At 55.9% G+C, this 21,479-nt stretch overlaps 1 protein-coding gene across 1 annotated transcript; it reads left to right on the top strand.

Annotated features, from left to right (window-relative positions):
- Positions 1-379: 379 nt before the first annotated feature.
- Positions 380-21,001, top strand: LOC147662081 (serine/threonine-protein kinase SIK2-like). Its single transcript, XM_086951125.1, has 14 exons — positions 380-576; positions 5,740-5,946; positions 6,581-6,697; positions 11,481-11,544; positions 11,973-12,134; positions 12,238-12,362; positions 12,729-12,852; positions 13,002-13,228; positions 13,361-13,507; positions 14,363-14,482; positions 14,995-15,199; positions 16,594-16,869; positions 17,433-17,655; positions 18,463-21,001. Exons 2-14 carry the CDS (start codon positions 5,812-5,814, stop codon positions 18,812-18,814), a joined length of 2,277 nt encoding a protein of 758 aa, XP_086807251.1. The 5' UTR covers positions 380-576; positions 5,740-5,811; the 3' UTR covers positions 18,815-21,001.
- Positions 21,002-21,479: the final 478 nt, after the last annotated feature.

Below are 21,479 nucleotides of genomic sequence, written 5' to 3' on the forward strand. Positions count from 1 at the left end.
TGGTTGTGTTTATTACATTTGATACCATGATTTCTCTGGTTTGCCCGCCTCGAGGCAGGGGCGGTAGCCGGTAGGCGCTATGTGTACCAGCTACAGTGGAATAGTAAACCTGAGTCATGGTAGTCCTTCTTTTATGTCTGTTACTTTTTCACACTTGGACACAACCTCTGCTGCGCGTGCGCAGTGTCCGCGCCGCTGCTGCCGGTCAGATGAGGTTATTAATGTTAAGCAGACGTGTGCCGCTCTCTGTACGTCAGTCTTCTGGTTTCCATAGGGACGGGCTAGTACGTCACGGCCGATGAGTAGACCTGGCAACCAGCCTGCGCCTCGCACACCTCCCCCCCGCCTCGCGCAGTCAGCCGTGCGTTCTGCTGACGTCAAAGTGACGTCAATGAGGCGGCACGACCTGTCAGCGCCGAGAGGGGAAGCGACGCGAGGGCACGACGAGGGGGGTTTCCAGTCAAGAGCGAGCGCGCGGAAGGAGGTGCGAGACAGAGCGCGCGAGGGAAGGCAGCGCGAGGAGGAGAGCGGCGCGAGCTCTTCAGTCACACACAGGCGCGAGGACACCTGCGCGAGGTACTGACTTGAAGAGGCAGCGCGAGAACAGGCGCGAGGGGGGCTGCTGGCAGCACGTGGCCGCTCGAGCGCGAGGACGGCAGGGCGGAGAGGCGCGCGGCAGAGCCGTTAACGGCCGTTGGAGGGGCAGAGGCGCGTGGACTCTGGGAGAGAGGGGTTCAGGGTCCGCGGAGGGCTTCCAGGGAGAGGCCGGTACCCACCTGAGAGGGGGACTCTGAGGGGGAGAGGCAGAGACTCCACGGGAGGGAGCCCCGAGTTTAGATAGGGCTCTCATGGCGCCTCTCGGAGGGTGGTGACCGGCTGAACCTTGTGGAGACGGGCACTGGCCTCAGAGAGACACATGGAGGCCACAAGCGGAGCCCCCCTCCTCGGTGCCACCCACGGACACCTGGTGCCCGAGACAGCTAGGGACAGGGGTCACCCCCATGGGTGGTCTCCGACGAGACTCTTTCGGCCCCTGGTCCGCACATGGCGGCTTTAGCCGTGGGGCACCCGAGGCCCTCCTGCGATGCCCACCGCTGGGTGTCTGACCAGCACATGGTGACCTTAAGCTCGCGGGCACCTGAGGCCCGCCTGTAATGCCCACAGACGGGGGTCTTGCCTTCTGGGGTGCTGGCACTCACCACAGCTTGGAGTCTGACCAGCACATGATGAGCCCCCGGGGCACCTGAAGCCATCATGCCATGCCCACAGACGGGGGTCTTGCCTTCTGGGGTGCGGGCACTGACCATAGGTGGGGGCGTCTGACCAGCACATGATGTTTTTAGCCCCCGGGGCACCTGAAGCCATCATGCCATGCCCACAGACGGGGGTCTTGCCTTCTGGGGTGCGGGCACTGACCATAGGTGGGGGCGTCTGACCAGCACATGATGACCTTGAGCCTGGGGGCATCATGTGGTGCCACACGGGGCAGGCATTGACCACAGGCGGGTGTTTGACCAGCACATGATGGCTGTGGCACTGGCCACGGGTGATATGGTAGCTTTAGCCCTGGGGGCCACCCTCTAATGCCCACTGGTGGGTGTCTGACCAGCACATGGCGGCTTTAGCCCCGGGGGCACCTAAGGCCACCCTGTAATGCGCACAAACGGGGGTCCTACCTTCTGGGGTGCGAGCATTGACCATTGGTGGGGGTGTCTGACCAGCACATGGTGACCGGGGGCACCTGAGGACATGTGGTGCCACACAGGGGGCGGGCATTGACCACAGGTGGGTGTTTGACCAGCACATGGTGATCCAAGGCCCGGGGGCACCTGAGGTCATCAGCGTCTTGCCTCCAGAGGGGCAGCCACTGACCCTATCCAAGTGATGCCCACGTTGACTTTGGTGGTGTCAGACACTTGAGACCTGCGAGGACTGAGCCCGTGCGGGCACGGGGTGTGGTGGAGGGGGCCACTGCCCTTCCATTCCCTGCCCTCTAGGTACACTCATCTGGAGGGGTCCACTGCCCTTCCATTCCCTGCCCTCCGGGTACACTCATCTGGTGGGGTGGAGGGGTACACTGCCCTTCCATTCCCTGCCCTCTAGGTACACTCATCTGGAGGGGTCCACTGCCCTTCCATTCCCTGCCCTCTAGGTACACTCTTCTGGTGGGGTGGGGTGGAGGGGTACATTGCCCTTCCATTTCCTGCCCTCTAGGTACACTCATCTGGTGGGGTGGGGTGGAGGGGTACATTGCCCTTCCATTTCCTGCCCTCTAGGTACACTCATCTGGTGGGGTCCACTGTCCTTCCATTCTCTGCCCTCTAGGTACACTCATCTGGTGGCGTGGTGTGGAGGGGTCCACTGTCCTTCCATTTCCTGCCCTCTAGGTACACTCATCTGGTGGGGTGGGGTGGAGGGGTACATTGCCCTTCCATTTCCTGCCCTCTAGGTACACTCATCTGGAGGGGTCCACTGTCCTTCCATTCTCTGCCCTCTAGGTACACTCATCTGGTGGCGTGGTGTGGAGGGGTCCACTGTCCTTCCATTCCCTGCCCTCTAGTTACATTCATCTGGAGGGGTCCACTGTCCTTCCATTCCCTGCCCTCTAGGTACATTCATCTGGAGGGGTCCACTGTCCTTCCATTCCCTGCCCTCCGGGTACACTTATCTGGTGGCGTGGTGTGGAGGGGTCCACTGTCTTTCCATTCCCTGCCCTCTAGGTACATTCATCTGGAGGGGTCCACTGTCCTTCCATTCCCTGCCCTCTAGGTACATTCATTGGAGGGATGGGTGGAGGGGGTCCACTGCCCTTCCATTCCCTGCCCTCTAGGTACATTCATCTGGAGGGGTGGGGTGGAGGGGTCCACTGCCCTTCCATTCCCTGCCCTCTAGGTGAACTCGTTTGGTACTGAGCGGCCGGCCCATCTCTTTCAGACACCTCACACGGGTGTGCTCTTTGCGGGTTTCATTTCAACCTGCCTTCGCTGTGTTTAATGAGGTACAACACTGCCCTTGTTTCTGCCTGCAAGAGGACGTTTCATGACGGAAACATTCTTACGAGAAGCCTGAACGATTGTGTCATTGGGCAAAGTGTCAGGGCCTGGATAATCCCAGTTACGTTTGTGGTGTCCTGGTAATCCGGTTGGCCCGTTTCTGGTGGCGGAGCAGGTGATGGCTGTCTAATAACTACCCAAGGAGGGCTCTGTGTACAACACTGTTGGACACACTCCCCTAGTCCCGCATGTGCCATGGGGAGCCACCTGCCTCCTGTGAATGAGAGGCACAGGTGCCTGTGCACGTCCGTCCACTGTTGGCCACACTGGCATGCCATCTGCTCCAGGGGGCATTAAAGCACCCCGGTCATAGTTGCAGACGGGAGCCTGTTTCTCTCTGGGGACACAGAGCACACGTGTTGCCCAATTGGGCAGCCACCACTCCCGAGGTTGCCTTTGGTTTATTTATCTGTGTGGCACTTGCTGCGTCTGTTTCTATACCCTGCTGCATGGCACTGGGCTGGTCCTCCAGCCTTCATCATATCCGTGTGTGGCACCGGCTGCTTCTGTCTCTGTACCCTGCAGGTCACGGGGCTGGTCTTCCAGCCTCAATCTACCCCTGTGTGGCACCTGCTGGGCCTGTCTTTGTACCCACCGGGCTGGTCCTCCTTCCTACTCCTGTGTGGCACCTGCTGTGTCTGTCTCTGTACCCACGGGGCTGGTCCTCCTTCCTACTCCTGTGTGGCACCTGCTGTGTCTGTCTCTGTACCCACGGGGCTGGTCCTCCTTCCTACTCCTGTGTGGCACCTGCTGGGTCTGTCTCTGTACCCACGGGGCTGGTCCTCCTTCCTACTCCTGTGTGGCATCTGCTGGGTCTGTACCCACCGGGCTGGTCCTCCTTCCTACTCCTGTGTGGCACCTGCTGTGTCTGTCTCTGTACCCACGGGGCTGGTCCTCCTTCCTACTCCTGTGTGGCACCTGCTGTGTCTGTCTCTGTACCCACGGGGCTGGTCCTCCTTCCTACTCCTGTGTGGCACCTGCTGTGTCTGTCTCTGTACCCACGGGGCTGGTCCTCCTTCCTACTCCTGTGTGGCACCTGCTGTGTCTGTCTCTGTACCCACGGGGCTGGTCCTCCTTCCTACTCCTGTGTGGCACCTGCTGGGTCTGTCTCTGTACCCACGGGGCTGGTCCTCCTTCCTACTCCTGTGTGGCATCTGCTGGGTCTGTACCCACCGGGCTGGTCCTCCTTCCTACTCCTGTGTGGCACCTGCTGTGTCTGTCTCTGTACCCACGGGGCTGGTCCTCCTTCCTACTCCTGTGTGGCACCTGCTGTGTCTGTCTCTGTACCCACGGGGCTGGTCCTCCTTCCTACTCCTGTGTGGCACCTGCTGTGTCTGTCTCTGTACCCACGGGGCTGGTCCTCCTTCCTACTCCTGTGTGGCACCTGCTGGGTCTGTCTCTGTACCCACGGGGCTGGTCCTCCTTCCTACTCCTGTGTGGCATCTGCTGGGTCTGTACCCACCGGGCTGGTCCTCCTTCCTACTCCTGTGTGGCATCTGCCGGGTCTATCTCTGTACCCACAATGAATTGAATTGGTTTCCTGTGAAGATGGGGAGCGATGTCGTCTGTCTGAGGTGGAGCCTCCATCCTACCCCTGTGTGGCACCGGCTGGGCCTGTCTCAGTTCTCTGCAGGGCACGGGGCTGGACCGCCCAGCCTCAATCCCTCCCTGTGCGGCATGGGTGGGTCTGTCTGCTTGGGTGGTTTCTCCCAGTGTGTCCCAGCCGGCACCGGCCCCGGATTGCGGTCCCAGTGTGGCCCCCGGATTGCGGTCCCAGTGTGGCCCCAGAGTGAGGACCGGTCTAAGCAGCTTACAGTAGTGTCTGTCGGTGGCAGGCGGTGGGAGGGAATGTGCGTGTGCCGCTTACGCACACACGGCCTCAGGTGTCCAGGCTGCTGACTCGGCCCTTTAAAAGCATCCCTGAAAGGCTCTCCCTGGAGCCTGCTGTCGGGCACTCGTTAGCTCGAAGGGCAGCGCAGCTGGCAGGAAGGACGTGCTGGGTGGCGCTGCTGCTAAATAAATCAGTCTGACCCTCGGGGCGGCCTGGAGCTGCGCTCCCAGGGGGGCTGCCTGTGAGTTCAAGGCCGCACCGGGCTCTTGAGCTTGAAGATGCCTCGGAGTGTGCGTGAGGGTGACAGGGGTGCGGGCACGCGTTCGAGTGCGGTGTAAGACGCTTCTTTGGGGGTAGAGGGCACATCTAGGGCGGTCTCAGAGGTGTGTGAGGGTGGCAGGGGTGTGGGCACGCGTTCGAGTGCGGTGTAAGACGCTTCTTTGGGGTAAAGGGCACATCTAGGGCAGTGGGCGGTCTCAGAGGTGCGTGAGGGTGGCAGGGGCGTGGGCACGTGTTCGAGTGCGGTGTAAGACGCTTCTTTGGGGTGAAGGGCACATTTAGGGCGGTGGGCGGTCTCAGAGGTGCGTGAGGGTGGCAGGGGGGCACGTGTTCGAGTGCGGTGTAAGACGCTTCTTTGGGGTAAAGGGCACATCTAGGGCAGTGGGCGGTCTCAGAGGTGCGTGAGGGTGGCAGGGGCATGGGCACGTGTTCGAGTGCGGTGTAAGACGCTTCTTTGGGGGTGAAGGGCACATTTTGGGCGGTGGGCGGTCTCGAAGGTGTCATTTTGTACCCTCCATTCTCTTTTCTGCCTTCATTGGTTACTCTCTAATCTGCTGTGCTTCTTCCTGTGCCCAGGTGCTGTTCGTGCCCGTCGGCGGCTGCATGTGTCTCTCCTGTGCCCCCCAGCAGCAGTGTCCCGTCTGAACCATGGTGGTCATGGCCGATTGCAGCGCGCCCCGCTGCAGACCCCTGCGGGTGGGCTTCTATGACATCGAGCGGACCCTGGGGAAGGGAAACTTTGCAGTGGTGAAGCTCGCCAGGCATCGAGTGACCAAGACCCAGGTGAGAGGAGAGGACAGGCCCAGGGTCGGGGACCCCCGCCCCCAGGTGGGACGGGGGCGTCCTTGTTCATTTGTGCCATTTTGTGCAGCATATCTAAAAATCTGAGTCTTCAATGTGAGATTCTGAGCGCAAAGTGTCGAAAGCACCTCTCGCCACTCAAGCCTTTACCTTGTATCCACTCGAACTGTAATACAAAGGTGAAGGGGTGGGTGGGTGGGAGTATGTCACCTATGCAGCCTCCCCAGAAGAATACCCACATGCCTCCCCGAAAGACTTCCCCCATGCCAAGCATGTGTGCATCAGGCGCCTCAGGAGGTGAGCTGGTGGCAGTCTCACGGTGCACCACAGGGACCTCCCAGCACAGGCTACTTGGAGCGGATTCCAGGCACTGCCCCGCGCCTCAGTGCACACTCCATAGCGATGATCCGAAGTGCTGTGAGTCCTCCGCATCCCCTTGCTTGGCATCCCTTCCTGAGGCCCCTGTGCATTGAACCAGAGCAGATTCACCTGCCCCCCTGCGTGTGATGCTTGGCCGACCCTTGAGGCCACGTTGCGTGTCGCACATGCGGTGCTTGTGATGTCCCCTGTCACTCCTCGTCTCTCTAAACCGAACACTCCATGTTTACATTGGCAGGTTGCCATCAAAATCATCGACAAAACCAGATTAGACCCATCGAATCTGGAGAAGATCTACCGGGAAGTCCAAATCATGAAGCTGCTGAACCACCCGCATATCATCAAGCTGTACCAGGTAAGGGGCTCGCTGTGTCCTCTGGGGCTTCACTCCGTCCCTTCACCTCCCGGGCCTTCTCTTGCGTGTCTCCTGCAGCTGCAGATTGTGTCCTGGTGCCTGTGGTGTGATAGAGGCTTGAGCTGGCACTGCAGCACCAGCTGGTACCTCCCATGGGTCGGAGCTGGGCATTCAGTCTTACCTGGAAGGCCTCGTGTGGGGCCCTTGTGTTGGGTTTAGAGCACTGGCAGTCAACAGCTGGCATCTCTTACGCGACCACTGTTAGTTTGAGTTTGTGTGTGCATTTCTCGTGAGCACGCTTGTGTATCAGGAGCCAGTGAGGTGTGGTGTGAGCGAAGTTGAGGATGAGTCTGGACGTTGATTTCTGGATGGTTTGTAGTGGTCTACTGAGTTTCTTGCTGATTCCTGCTTAAAGAGTGCACCCATAGCTCTTGCTGGTAACTAGGTCTTGTGTGATGGTCTTTTGGGTGTTGCCCAGCTGCCATTAGAAGATTCCCAGGTTCTGACTGGCGTGACCTATTAATCATAGCAGGGGCTGGCAGTCCCCAGGGGTTGTACCCAGGTTCAGACGTGCCTCTGGCCGGTACCCAGGGGTTGGACGTGGGTTCAGGCGTGACTCTGGCCTGTCCTCCGGGGCTGGACCCAGGTTCAGGCGTGACTCTGGCCTGTCCCCTGGGGTTGGACTCAGGTTCTGGCATGACTCTGGCCTGTCCCCATGGGTTGCATCCAGGTTCTTCCCATAGTGTGACTCTGGCCTGTCCCGTGGGGTTGCACCCAGGTCCTACTCCAACCTGTCCCCAGGGGTTGCACCAAGGTTCGGGCGTGACTCTGGCCTGTCCCCAGGGGTGCACCCAGATTCTGGCGTGACTCCAGCCTGTCCGCTGGGGTTGCACCCAGGTTCTTCCCCATGGCGTGACTCCAGCCTGTCCGCTGGGGTTGCACCCAGGTTCTTCCCCATGGCGTGACTCCGGCCTGTCCCCTGGGGTTGCACCCAGTTTCTGGCGTGACTCTGGCCTGTCCCCAGGGGTTGGACCCATGTTCTGGCGTGACTCCGCCTGTCCCCAGGGGTTGTACCCAGTTTCTGACTCCAACCTGTCCCCCGGGGTTGCACCCAGGTTCTGGCGTGACTCTGGCCTGTCCCCAGGGGTCGCACCCAGGTTCTGACTCTGGCCTGTCCCCAGGGGTCGCACCCAGGTTCTGACTCTGGCCTGTCCCCAGGGGTTTCACCCAGGTTCTGACTCCGGCCTGTCCCCAGGGGTCGCACCCAGGCTCTGACTCTGGCCTGTCCCCAGGGGTTGGACCCATGTTCTGGCGTGACTCCGCCTGTCCCCTGGGGTTGCACCCAGGATCTTCCCCATGGCGTGACTCCGGCCTTTCCTCAGGGGTTGCACCCAGTTTCTGACTCCAACCTGTCCCCAGGGGTTGCACCCAGGTTCTGACTCTGGCCTGTCCAGTCGCACCCAGGTTCTGACTCTGCCCTGTCCCCAGGGGTCGCACCCAGGTTCTGACTCTGGCCTGTCCCCAGGTTCTGACTCCGGCCTGTCCCCAGGGCTCGCACCCAGGTTCTAACTCTGGCCTGTCCCCAGGGGTTGGACCCATGTTCTGGCGTGACTCCGCCTGTCCCCGGGGGTTGCACCCAGGATCTTCTCCATGGCGTGACTCTGGCCTGTCCCCAGGGGTTGCAACAAGGTTCTGGCGTGACTCTGGCCTGTCCCCAGGGGTTGCAACCAGGTTCTGGCGTGACTCTGGCCTGTCCCCAGGGGTCGCACCCAGTTTCTGACTGGCCTGTCCCCAGGGGTCGCACCCAGGTTCGGACTCCGGCCTGTCCCCAGGGGTCGCACCCAGTTTCTGACTGGCCTGTCCCCAGGGGTCGCACCCAGGTTCTGACTCCGGCCTGTCCCCAGGGGTCGCACCCAGTTTCTGACTCCGGCCTGTCCCCAGGGGTAGCACCCAGGTTCTGACTTACCTGTCCCAGGGGTTGCACCAGGTTCTGGCGTGACTCTGGCCTGTCCCCAGGGACTGGCCTGTCCCCAGGGATTGCACCAGGTTCTGGCGTGACTCTGGCCTGTCCCCAGGGGTCGCACTCAGGTTCTGGCGTGACTCTGGCCTGTCCCCAGGGGTTGCACCCAGGTCTGGCTGTGGCCTGTCCCCAGGGGTTGCACCCAGGTTCTTCCCCGTGGCGTGCCCTGCCCACGGCTCCGGTGATCGCATTCCAGGCCGGGCCGGTTCTCTTAATCGTCTTTATGTGGAACCAGGAGGCCTCGGTGCAAGGAACCAGGGACCGCTGAGGCCGCATGGATTAGGGCGCTCAGCCCCCACGTGCACGAGGATCAGGGGGGACGCGTGGGGGGACCAGCACCCGGAGTGCTGCTGGCGATGGTGTGAGCGCACGCTCAGCCCCCACGTGCACGAGGATCAGGGGGGGCACGTGAGGGGCCGAGCACCCTGAGTGCTGCTGGCGATGGTGTGAGCGCCTGCCCAGCCCCCACGTGCACGGGCATCAGGGGGGACACGTGAGGGGCCCAGCACCCCGAGTGGTGCTGGCGATGGTGGGAGCGCCGCATGCAATGCCCGCTCGGTGCCAGGAAGGGCACGCCGTGCTGGCTGCGTCAGCGGCCGGTGGGGGCACGCAGCGGGTGTTGGCTGCGTCAGCGGCCGGTGGGGGCACGCAGGAGGTGCTGGCTGCGTCACCAGCCGGTGGGGGCACGCATCGGGCCCTGCCGTGGCTGGCCACATTCCTGGCATAGTTCACGCTCCGCTGGCGCCACCCAGAGGCCGTCCCCGCAGCAGTCTGCCTGCGTGCCTCGTCGCAGGTGGCAGTGCCCTTTCGGTGCCAGCCGGGGACGAGCCTTTCCATGGCAGCATGTGAGGCCGCAGGGGCTGTCTCCCCCCTCCCCATGCTGGCCCGAGAGCTGCTTGTTTGCTATATGGGCGAGTCTCGAACCTTGCTTCAAAGATGCTGCGGTCCAGCCTTCGAGTCTGTGCCTGTCGCCTTTATCTCATTTTTTCCTCCGCCCATCTTCCTGCTCCCATGTGTAGCATTGCCCTCTAGCAGCACTCCCTGCGCCCTGGTTCTCGCCTAGCATATGCACCAGGCGGCTCACCACACAACTTATGTTACACCAGGCGGCATCCACACCATCATATGTTACACCAGTCGGCACCCCACGCCATGTCATCATATGTTACACCTGATGGTACTCCACGCCATCATATGTTACACCAGGCGGCATCCACACCATCTTATGTTACACCAGGCGGCATCCACACCATCATATGTTACACCAGTCGGCACCCCACGCCATGTCATCATATGTTACACCTGATGGCACTCCACGCCATCATATGTTACACCTGACGGCACTCCACGCCATCATATGTTACACCAGGCGGGGCTCCACACCATCATATGTTACACCAGGCGGCGCTCCACGCCATCATATGTTACACCAGGCGGCACTCCACGCCATCATATGTTACACCTGATGGTACTCCACGCCATCATATGTTACACCAGGCGGCATCCACACCATCTTATGTTACACCAGGCGGCATCCACACCATCATATGTTACACCAGTCGGCACCCCACGCCATGTCATCATATGTTACACCTGATGGCACTCCACGCCATCATATGTTACACCTGACGGCACTCCACGCCATCATATGTTACACCAGGCGGCGCTCCACGCCACCATATGTTACACCAGGCGGCACTCCACGCCATCATATGTTACACCTGACGGCACTCCACACCATCATATGTTACACCAGACGGCACTACCCACCATCATGTTACACCAGACGGCACTCCACGCCATGTCATCATATGTTACACCAGACAGCACTCCACAACATCATATGTTACACCTGACGGCACTCCACGCCATCATATTTTACACCTGACGGCACTCCACGTCATCATATGTTACACCAGGCGGCACTTCACACCATCATATGTTACACCAGGCGGCACTCCACGCCATCATATGTTACACCAGGCGGCACTCCACGCCATGTCATCATATGTTACACCAGACAGCACTCCGCGCCATGTCATCATATGTTACAGCAGGCGGCACTCCACGCCATGTCATCATATGTTACACCAGACAGCACTCCACGCCATGTCATCATATGTTACACCAGGTGGCACTCCACGCCATGTCATCATTTGTCACACCAGACGGCATTCCACGCCATGTCATCATATGTTACACCAGACGGCACTCCACGCCATGCCATCATATGTTACACTAGGCGGCACTCCACGCCATGTCATCATATGTTACAGCAGGCGGCACTCCACGCCATGTCATCATATGTTACAGCAGGCGGCACTCCACGCCATGTCATCATATGTTACACCAGGCGGCACTCCACGCCATGTCATCATTTGTTACACCAGACGGCATTCCACACCATGTCATCATATGTTACACCAGACGGCACTCCACGCCATGTCATCATATGTTACACCAGGCGGCACTCCACGCCATGTCATCATATGTTACAGCAGGCGGCACTCCACGCCATGTCATCATATGTTACAGCAGGCGGCACTCCACGCCATGTCATCATATGTTACACCAGACGGCACTCCACTCCATGTCATCTTATGTTACACCAGACGGCACTCCACGCCATGCCATCATATGTTACACCAGACAGCACTCCACGCCATGTCATCATACGTTTTCGCTGTTTCATTTACCTGTGCTGTGTTCGGTCCACTTCCGTCTATGTGCTGACCAGATTTCTTCTGCGTTGTTTTGTTTTAGGTGATGGAAACCAAAGACATGCTCTACATTGTGACAGAGTTTGCAAAGAATGGAGAAATGTTTGGTGAGTTTTTATTTTTCTTGAGCAAAACTGTTTGAAATATACCTTTCAGCCCCACATCATGGAATGATGGGCCCCTTTCCCCAGATCGTCACTATAGCGCCTGCACTTCCTTTCCCTACTTAAGGTGCTAGAACCTGACCCCAGCAGCACCTTCCCGCATACGTGGTCAGATTTTAAACCCTACTATTTGCAGCACTCTCTCGCATGTGAGATTTATGCCTCTTCTGCTCCCTGAAACGAGGTCCTGCGACCTTATTCCTCCTCCATTCAGAGGCGATCATATAACAACCCCCACCCCTGAGATGAGACGATAGCCCCCACCCGGGCAGCGCCTGTACTCCGATGTCCGGTGTGGGGCGCGTCTGCATTGTGCCGCTGCTGCTTCTTCGACAGTTTGTACAACCTGCTTGCTTTCTCTCTGCCTGCAGATTACCTGACGACCAATGGGCACTTGAGTGAGAGCGAGGCCCGCACCAAGTTCAGCCAGATCCTTTCTGCAGTGGAGTACTGTCACCTCCGTCACATTGTGCACCGGGACCTCAAAACTGAGAACCTGCTGCTGGACGCCAACATGAACATCAAGATAGCTGGTGAGCCTCTCTCCTGCTTGGGTTTGGAGACCATCTTGGGGTGGTTGATGGTGAAGGGACACACTAGTACACGTAGAGAACTCATGTTCTTTATTCCCAACAGACTTTGGATTTGGAAACTTCTACAAGTCCGGTGAACCTCTCTCGACGTGGTGCGGGAGCCCTCCTTATGCAGCTCCGGAGGTCTTTGAGGGCAAGGAGTACGAGGGACCCCATCTTGATATTTGGGTAAGCCAGGCAGTGATTGCCCCCTTGCTTTGCTTGGCATACTCAGTCGCCCTCTCCACCCTGTGGCCTGAGCTCTTCTCGGCCCCCCTTACAGGCGCGTGCCATCCTCTCGATCCCTCCTGGGTAGCCAGAGTCCTTCCCTCAGAGCTTTTCTAGCCACTGCATCTCAGTCCACTGCTGTTGGCACATTGTCTGTACATACCATTGTGATGGTCTGAAGGGTCCCCCGCCTGTGGCTCTTGCTGGCACTCAGCAGCCCTTCCAGGCCCCTCTTCAGGCTTTGAATGCGACGTCCAGCATTGTTTGGGGCTAGCGTTTTGACCGAAGATGATGATGTTTCTAACGCTCGTGCTCTTTTCCTTTCAGAGTCTAGGGGTTGTGCTCTATGTTCTTGTCTGCGGCTCGTTCCCTTTCGATGGACCAAACTTGCCAACTCTGCGGCAGCGAGTGCTGGAGGGCAGGTTCCGCATTCCATACTTCATGTCACAAGGTATGTTCTAGGACTCGACCATGACTGCGTTGTGTGTCCCACCCAATGGGGTGGATTTATCCCAGTGTTCACAGTACTGAGACTTTGCTCTTCCTGCTTTTAGTATGTTGGCCCTTAATGTGTCTTTTCTTCTCTCCGTAAACTCTTAGATTGTGAGTCGCTGATCCGTCGGATGCTGGTGGTGGATCCCACCAAACGCCTCACCATCAGCCAGATCAAGCAGCACAAGTGGATGCAAGCGGATCCCTCTCTCCAGCTGTCACAGCCCCCCCTGTCCCCTCCCCTGCAGGACTACAACTCGAACCTGGGAGACTACAGCGAGCAGGTCTTGGGCATCATGAACACACTGGGCATCAACCGGCAGAGGACCGTGGAGGTGAGTGATGTTAGGGTGTCTTGATGCGGGCGTGTATGCTTCTGCCCTCTGCTTTCTGTTTGCTTGTCTGTACATCTCACTTCTGCTAGTGATTCTCTTGTGTTGCTGATGAATTGTATCTTTCCTCCTCAGTCTCTACAGAATTCAAGCTATAATCATTTTGCGGCCATTTACTATCTTCTGCTGGAGCGTCTGAAAGAATACAAGTCTACTGTTTCTTCAACTCTTCCTGCAGCCAGCCAGCAACCGCGACTGAAAACTCTGGAGCTCTGCATGGAGGTGAGTGGCGGCCTGCCTCGGCCACCCGAGAATTGAATATCCTAAAAACCCCAATGCTGTTCCTGCCTTGTCTGATCACGTCAATGCTTGCCCCCTTTCTGGAGGGAGTTGTCCCTGAAACGTCCTGCTTCAGTGATCTGCATTCTTCCCTGGGTATCCTTGACTTAATCAAGAGAGTCGCCAGCTTGGATTTGGTTGAATGTCCATGAGCTTGTGTAGAATTTAGGATTGTGTCTTTACATCTGAGAAGGATTTAAATGTTAAAACATGCCAGAGAGAAGCAACTTTTTCTGCCTTAGTGCTTAATTTGTAAAAGAATAAGTGCCAGGTCCCTCAACATGAGGCCATTGCAGCGTGCACCACCCCTTGTCCGTGCCAGCGCTGCCAATAACCGTACCGAACCATCACACTGCTACAAGTGTGACAAGTCCGACTATAACCGGCCCCAAAGCTATAAGAATGGCTTGGGTTGCAGGAAATATTGTTTGATATGTAGTTTTTTTGTGGTCATCTCTAATTTAGCCAGACTGCACCACCTTGTGGCAGACTGTCATAAGCGCCAGTGCTGACAATGATGTGTCAGTGCCAAGCACCGGAAACCACCGGCTCAAATTAAGCACTGGTTAGATATGTGCAGCGTAGCAATATGAGTCCTATTAAAGGGCACATGACTGACAATGCCCCAGTGCCAGTAGGATAAAAAAAGATTTTTTTTAGCAGGGAATAGTGATTCTTTAGTCAAACTATGGGTGAAAACCTGAACTTCTACTTCAAGAGTCTGGGGAGCTGCCAGACCCTGAGCTATCTTGTGACCAGAAACCCTGCCCGATCTCTAAAACTTTCTTTTATTTGCAGCTTCCTCAGGACAGTGCTGTGTGCGACTCGTTGCAGTCCTCGCTCTTGTACCCGCAGCCTGCGAGCCTGCCGCAGCCCTCGTTGCAGGCAGACATGGAGTGTGACTTGAGCACCCTGCAGGTATGTGTGTGCACCGTCAAGTACCCAGCCTTGATGGACAATTGCAAAGAGCTGTGTGTTTTCTAGGGGCATGTGCAGTGTCTGCAGGATCCTGTGTGTGTGGGTGAGTTTCTGGCTATGGGTCCTCCCACAGTGTGCGTGCCCCAGTCTGCGGGGGGTACTCTGTGTGTGTGAGGTGTTTCTGGCTATGGGTCCTCCCACAGTGTGCGTGCCCCAGTCTGCGGGGGGTACTCTGTGTGTGTGTGTGTGAGGTGTTTCTGGCTATGGGTACTCCCACAGTGTGCGTGCCCCAGTCTGTGGGGGTACTCTGTGTGTGAGTGAGGTGTTTCTGGCTGTAGGTCCTCCTAAAGTGTGCGTGCCCCAGTCTGCGGGGGTACTCTGTGTGTGTGAGTGAGGTGTTTCTGCCTGTGGGTGCTCCCTCGATGTTCCTGTAGCGGGTTTGTGGCGTCCTGTTTGTTGTGTTTGCCGGACTCTGCTGTAACTTATACATATTTTTTATTTTTTATTTCCAGCCCCTGTTCTTTCCCACTGATGCAAACCTCAATGGTTTCTTCAAGAATTGCTCTCTCTCTCCCGGCATTGCACACGACACCAGTATCGGCGACGAGGCGAGGCAGGAGCGGGAACTGGAAGACGAGCTCGTCACTTCCTGCAGTGGGAGTAGGAGGCACACGCTGGCGGAAGTCATGTCGCGCTTTCACCAGTGCTCACCGCCATGTAAGTCCTGGTAGCTTGAGGTTTCCTCTCCAGTGACGCGCACTTGTGGGCTGCTCGGGGATAAGGAATGCAAGCACTGCACCAGTTGTGGGGAGACATGGGGTTTCATGGTTGCTCTTCCTAGGCCCCAGCGCGCGCACTCCATATCTTACGTCAGCCATTCTTCCCTGGGCAGAGACCTAGATGGCAGGCCCTCGCCCATCGGTGAGTTGGTGCCTGTTTTCACGTGGTTTCTTCCTGGAAGGAGGGGGTGGGGGTTATTGGCTAGGCTCGCCCATCGGTGAGTTGGTACCTGTTTTCACATGGGTTCTTGCTGGGAGAAGGGTAGTATTGGCTAGGCTCGCCCAACGGTGAGTTGGTACCTGTTTTCACATTGGTTCTTGCTGGGAGGAGAGGAGTATTGGCTAGGCTTGCCCATCGGTGAGTTGGTATCTGTTTTCACTTGGGTTCAGGCTGGGAGGAGGGGAGTATTGGCTAGGCTCGCCCATCGGTGAGTTGGGATCTGTTTTCACATGGGTTGTATTGGCTAGGCTCGCCCATCGGTGAGTTGGTACCTGTTTTCACATGGGTTCTTGCTGGGCGGAGGCGAGTATTGGCTAGGCTTGCCCATCGGTGAGTTGGTACCTGTTTTCACATGGGTTCAGGCTAGGAGGAGGGTAGTATTGGCTAGGCTCGCCCAACGGTGAGTTGGTACCTGTTTTCACATGGGTTCTTGCTGGGCGGAGGGGAGTATTGGCTAGGCTCGCCCATCGGTGAGTTGGGACCTGTTTTCACATGGGTTCTTGCTGGGCGGAGGGGAGTATTGGCTAGGCTCGCCCATCGGTGAGTTGGTATCTGTTTTCACATGGGTTCTTTCTGGGAGGAGGGTAGTATTGGCTAGGCTCGCCCAACTGTGAGTTGGTACCTGTTTTCACATGGGTTCTTGCTGGGCAGAGGCGAGTATTGGCTAGGCTCGCCCATCGGTGAGTTGGGACCTGTTTTCACTTGGGCTCAGGCTGGGAGGAGGGGAGTATTGGCTAGGCTCGCCCATCGGTGAGTTGGTACCTGTTTTCACATGGGTTCTTGCTGGGAGGAGGGTAGTATTGGCTAGGCTCGCCCAACTGTGAGTTGGTACCTGTTTTCACATGGGTTCTTGCTGGGCGGAGGCGAGTATTGGCTAGGCTCGCCCATCGGTGAGTTGGGACCTGTTTTCACTTGGGCTCAGGCTGGGAGGAGGGGAGTATTGGCTAGGCTCGCCCATCGGTGAGTTGGTACCTGTTTTCACATGGGTTCTTGCTGGGCGGAAGGGAGTATTGGCTAGGCTTGTTATTGTAATGTTAGCTGCCAGCGGTTGCTTCTCAGACTGCCATGTGTTCTGTTTCCGGGAGTCACCTGGGATGTCCTCTTTTTCCCAGGCATCATCGTTTCCTCCTCTGGGAGCCAGGCTGAGGATGTACGTTTGGATGGCTGCCTTGCTGCCTCCTCCAACGGAGGCTCGTTGTCAGCTGGTGTCTGCCTGGCAGAGCAGGTGTGCATTGCCAACCAGGCCACGGCTAGGATGACCACGCCGTTCCTGAATGCCCAGTCTGCCACACCGGCCTTCCAGGCTCAGGGCTGCCTGAGTGGGAACTCTCTGCTCCCGGTCACCTTCCAGGAAGGAAGACGGGCTTCCGATACCTCACTGACACAAGGTAGGTGATGGGTTTCGCCACTGCTTCGTTGGGTTTTGGGAGGCTTACAATGCTCTTCTCCTTTTCATCTCCCGTTGCAATCTAGACCTGCACCCTCAGCCAGCTGAACTAGGGTGCTGTGATAGGTGGTGGCCTTTGAGGTGATTGCGCAGTTGTCGGAGGGCATAATCCGCACAAGATTTTGCTGTTTCCCCTATGTGTGAACTGTCTCTGGGTCAGTACGGGGTCTCTTTACAAGGGCTGCTACATGATGTCATATCTGTACATCTGATTTTTTGGCATGGCTGTAAAGTGAGATTTCTATGGCTGGAACTTCTTTGTGCATAGCCTGGTGTGATTTGATGCACAGGGACGCCTTTCGTGGCACCCACAGGCTGGTAGCACAGCATGCTCATTTCTTTCCTTGCCTATATGTTCAATCCCTCACCTGCCTTTGAAAGCTGGTTTTCCCCTAATTCATTGTTTGCCATCATGTGACTTTTCAGAGGACTTTACAGGTTCTGTTTTTTGTGTTCACCCAAGGGTCTCTAAAATTCTAAAAATGTCCTATTTTTGCTCCACAGGATTGAAAGCTTTTCGGCAGCAGATACGCAAAAATGCTCGAGCCAAGGGTTGCCTGGGTCTGAACAAAATCAAAGGATTTGCTCGCCACATGTGCCAGTCGCCCTCTGCTCGGGCAGCACGCACCGGCCCACTGCAGCATCCCGTGCAGAGCTCCTGCATGTACGGCTCAGGGAATGGGCGAGAGAGCCGGGGCCTGCTGGAGGACGTGCTGCATCAGCAGAGGTGAGTGGAGTGCACTCTCCCCTGTAGCAGCCTTAATGGCCTAGTGCTTGAGCCGGGGTAACACATGGGCACTTGGTGCCATGCTGATTAAACAGCTTTAAGTAGTGACTGGGAGAGAGGCTTTGTGTAGGGGAGCCACAAACTACTGGACAAGTGTGGCACTGCAGATGCTTCCAGGACTGGAATCATCAAACATGGCTCCATTGCCAGGGGAAGGCTGTGGCAAAAGCTCTTCATCGTGGGTACCAGCCCTGCTGCTGGACAGACCAGTGTGAGAGGGTGCCTAAGTGGGCTCTGTTGGTTTGTGCTTAGGAAGGGTGATTTGAGAACAGTCTGAAGGAGGAGGCTTCATCTTCCAAGCACGGGGTGGGAGGTGCACGCTTGAGGTCTGAAGGTGACCTTAGCGCTACTCTGAAAAGTACTGTTCCTAGTGAGGCTCTGGCTTGGGAAGGGTGGTTGGAGAACAGTCTGAGGGAGGAAGCTTCATCTCTTCCTAGCACATCAGTGTGTGTCTGTTTGTCTCCCCCTGAGGTCTGGAGGTGGCCTTAGCACTGCTCCAGAATACTGTAAAAAGCACTGCTCCTCAGGCTCTATGGGGTCTGTTGGTGCCTACAGTTGTGGCTGTGACACAGAAGCTTGAAGTAGGGTGTGAGCTCCTGGGAGAAGATCTAGAGGAAGGATATGTGGCCAAGAATGGAAGGTAGAAGGGTAATTGAAATGTAGAGGTTTTTGTTGAAATGTGTAATGTTTTCAGAGCGGTTACATCAAATGTTACACGGACTCTCTCTTCCTTACTGTCTCATGTAGAATGCTACAGCTGCAGCTCCAGCCTGCACACCTGCCCCCTGCGCACAGCCTGTCACCAACGACTGAAAGCACCAGCCCATCCAGCACCGCCTCCATTGTGCTCTCTGCGCTACAGCCGGAGATCTCTGTGGTGGAGAAGGCTCCGGTCTGCAATGTGTCTGTGTCTTCAGCAGCCCGCCTCCTGGATTCCCAGATCTACGTCAGTGGTGGCAGTCCCATTCCCTGCTTCCCCCAACTGCCCCATTTCACCTTCCTGACCCCTCAGTACCAGCCCATGGGCCTGCTGCCGACAGACTGCGAGATGGAGGACCTCAGCTCCCTGCAGGCAGGGACATTTGTGCTGGTGAAGTAGCAAGGCTAGCTCTAGAGCCTTTCCTGAGACTTGAAGGAATCTGCACCATATAGAATCCGGGGCCTGGAGTTCCAGAGTCTAGCAATAAAACAGACAATGGGGAGCCCTAGGGCCCAACCAAAACCAGCAATATTCTTGGTAGGCATTGCCTACTTCTTGCACTGAAGGCCGATGCAAGCCTCTGAACTCAAAGGAATGGTTGGACAGTACCACCCAGCACAATGGCACAGGCAGCATGCTGTCACCACATAGAGCCACTTTTCCTTTGCACCTTCTTGTGACTCCGAAGATTACCTCTCAAACCGCCAGCGTATTTATGGAGCGCGAGAACACCAAAGTGATGCCCCAGCCCTGTAGGTTGGGTCTTCACTTGTCTAGCACAATAACCTTACTACCTGTTAACCCTTCCACCCTTCTATGGCAAACGCCCAGTCTGAAGGTCAACATGTGCGTTGTGGAGGACGAGCATTGACTGAGGAACGCCTGCAGAGATGCAGTATTCTCTGCTCTGAAGAGGACAGTTGATGGAACCTTTTATCTGCATCTCTGATGGGCATTCAGAGGTAGTTGAACCAAAATCAGCACAATGGGTAGATTAGATGACCTCATCAGTATACACAATACCCTTAGTTACCCAGCGCACTCTCAGTTCCCACCCAGGGCCAGGCCGCTCTGCGGGATTGATGCAGTCAGCTTTGCCATCATTCCAGGACAGGCGGTGCCTGTGCCCTAGGAAGGGGCAGAGAGATTGCATATGATGCACTTTACTAATTTTTAATGCTGCTTTTGTGTGTGTGTGTTTATTGTTTTTTTTGTTTTGAAGAACATTTCAGGTCAGGATCCAAAGTTACCTGATAAATATTTGGGGAAAAGGGTGGATCCTGTATACTTGGAGGATTCTTGTAACCATGCTGGAACAAATTGAATAGCTGTGAGTTATGTCATCTCGTATTAGGAAGAGCATTAGTACATTGAAGGGTAGCCTCTTTGAAATAAACCCTTCGCCCTCCCACATTACCAAAGAACCTCTCACCCCCATTTCAGCGGCCTGTTCTTATAGTAGCACACAGCGTAAGGCAATAACTTCTGCTGTAATCTTTCTCCTACCATCAGCCGTCAAGTCATGTCGATTCAGTGCTAGCTAGGCTGATTTGGCACTTGCGATCAACATTGCCTATGCAGAGGATCAGTGATTAATTCCCTGTAGCCTGCCCCTAAGTTTAGTTGACAAGCTCTGGAGGGTTGGGTGTAGGGAGAAGAGTAGGCTGTTCTGGTCTCTGTTCAGGAAGACTTGCTTATGTCCACAAGCCTGTCAGGCTATGGTCTTCTGTTCCTTGGCACTGCTGAAGCTTAAGGGAACCCTTAAAACCCTACTACCTCAGTTGACCTGTAGACTGAAGTAAAGTGTTGAGTCGAGGGGAGAACTCGCTGCAAGCCGTAGCCCCCCTAGCCTGTGATCATTGTCAGTGAAAGCCATCTGAGGAGCCACAGGTACTATTTTGAAAAGTTGTCCGCTGTGTGGATGCTTTCTCCCTGCAGTCAATAGAGGGTTTCTGGCTGACGTGGACATTCAGTACTTAGCTTAAAATAGAACAACTGTGGTCTGGGAGTGTAGCTGGAAAGTCTGGTGCTGACCACTCTTGGCACCCTGTGACCCTCCGTTTCTACTTTGGATGAACTTGAAATCTTTAGCTATTTGTGTCCCTTTTCACAGGACTGAAGGCCAACCTCCTGTGTTCAGAAAGATGCACATGTCCTATTAATCACAGGTGACACATTAGTGTTGGCAGGGCAGAGAATAGTGTCCCTTGTTTTCTGTTCTATCAGGCCAGCCTCTCCTCCCCTCTATGTTCTCCACAGCCTAGAAGAAGCAGCTTGGGCTGTTAGTATTTTACAGTATGGGAGGCTTATCTTTGGAGTGACCCACCCCCACATGAATTGTTCCGGCTGGATATGTTTTTTGAGCTGCTTTCATTCAGACTGCTGAGCAGTCTTGGAATATGTTAGAGTAGACACTACAGGTTCTCTCATTCAGATGTAAGTTTTTTTTATTTGTTTTTTGTTTTTTACGACAAACTGTACTGATAACTTGTATTTCTTATGTTTCAATGAGAAATGTCTATAAAAAAATATGAAAGGGTTGATGTCTATTTAATATTTAAATAAACAAATGTTTAAGCCATGAAAGATGTCTTGAGGTTCTGTGTCGCCAGGTGGTTCATCAGGCCACTCCATGAAACCCTTAAGTAGCAGAATATTGGTTTCCAAATCAACTCCTCCAGAGGCTTAGCTTCATGTACATTAACAGTAGCAACTGTTCTCAAACATTGGATCTATCACATATTCACATGCTGGAATCATTCCCCATCATCAGTCTGGGGATTTATGTACATTTAACCCCTTCGCTGCGGATGACAAAGCCAGCTCGTCATGGGCGTTACCTGCGCTGCACGCATGACAAGCTGGCTTTGTCACAAAAGCCGTGATTTTCAAATTTCAGCGCACAGCGGGAAAACCCGCTAGCACGCATGCGGTTAAATGGCAGTGAATTGTGTTAAAGTAGCCATAGGCCTGAATAGTGTTTGTTTAGTAGCATTGTCCCCTCTTTTAGCACAGTCTGAACTTCAGTCAATGAGATGCAAGTGTAAGCTCCCCTACTACTTCT

This window comes from Lissotriton vulgaris, unplaced genomic scaffold, assembly GCF_964263255.1.
Source record: "Lissotriton vulgaris unplaced genomic scaffold, aLisVul1.2 SCAFFOLD_1864, whole genome shotgun sequence".
Lineage (NCBI taxonomy): Eukaryota > Metazoa > Chordata > Amphibia > Caudata > Salamandridae > Lissotriton > Lissotriton vulgaris.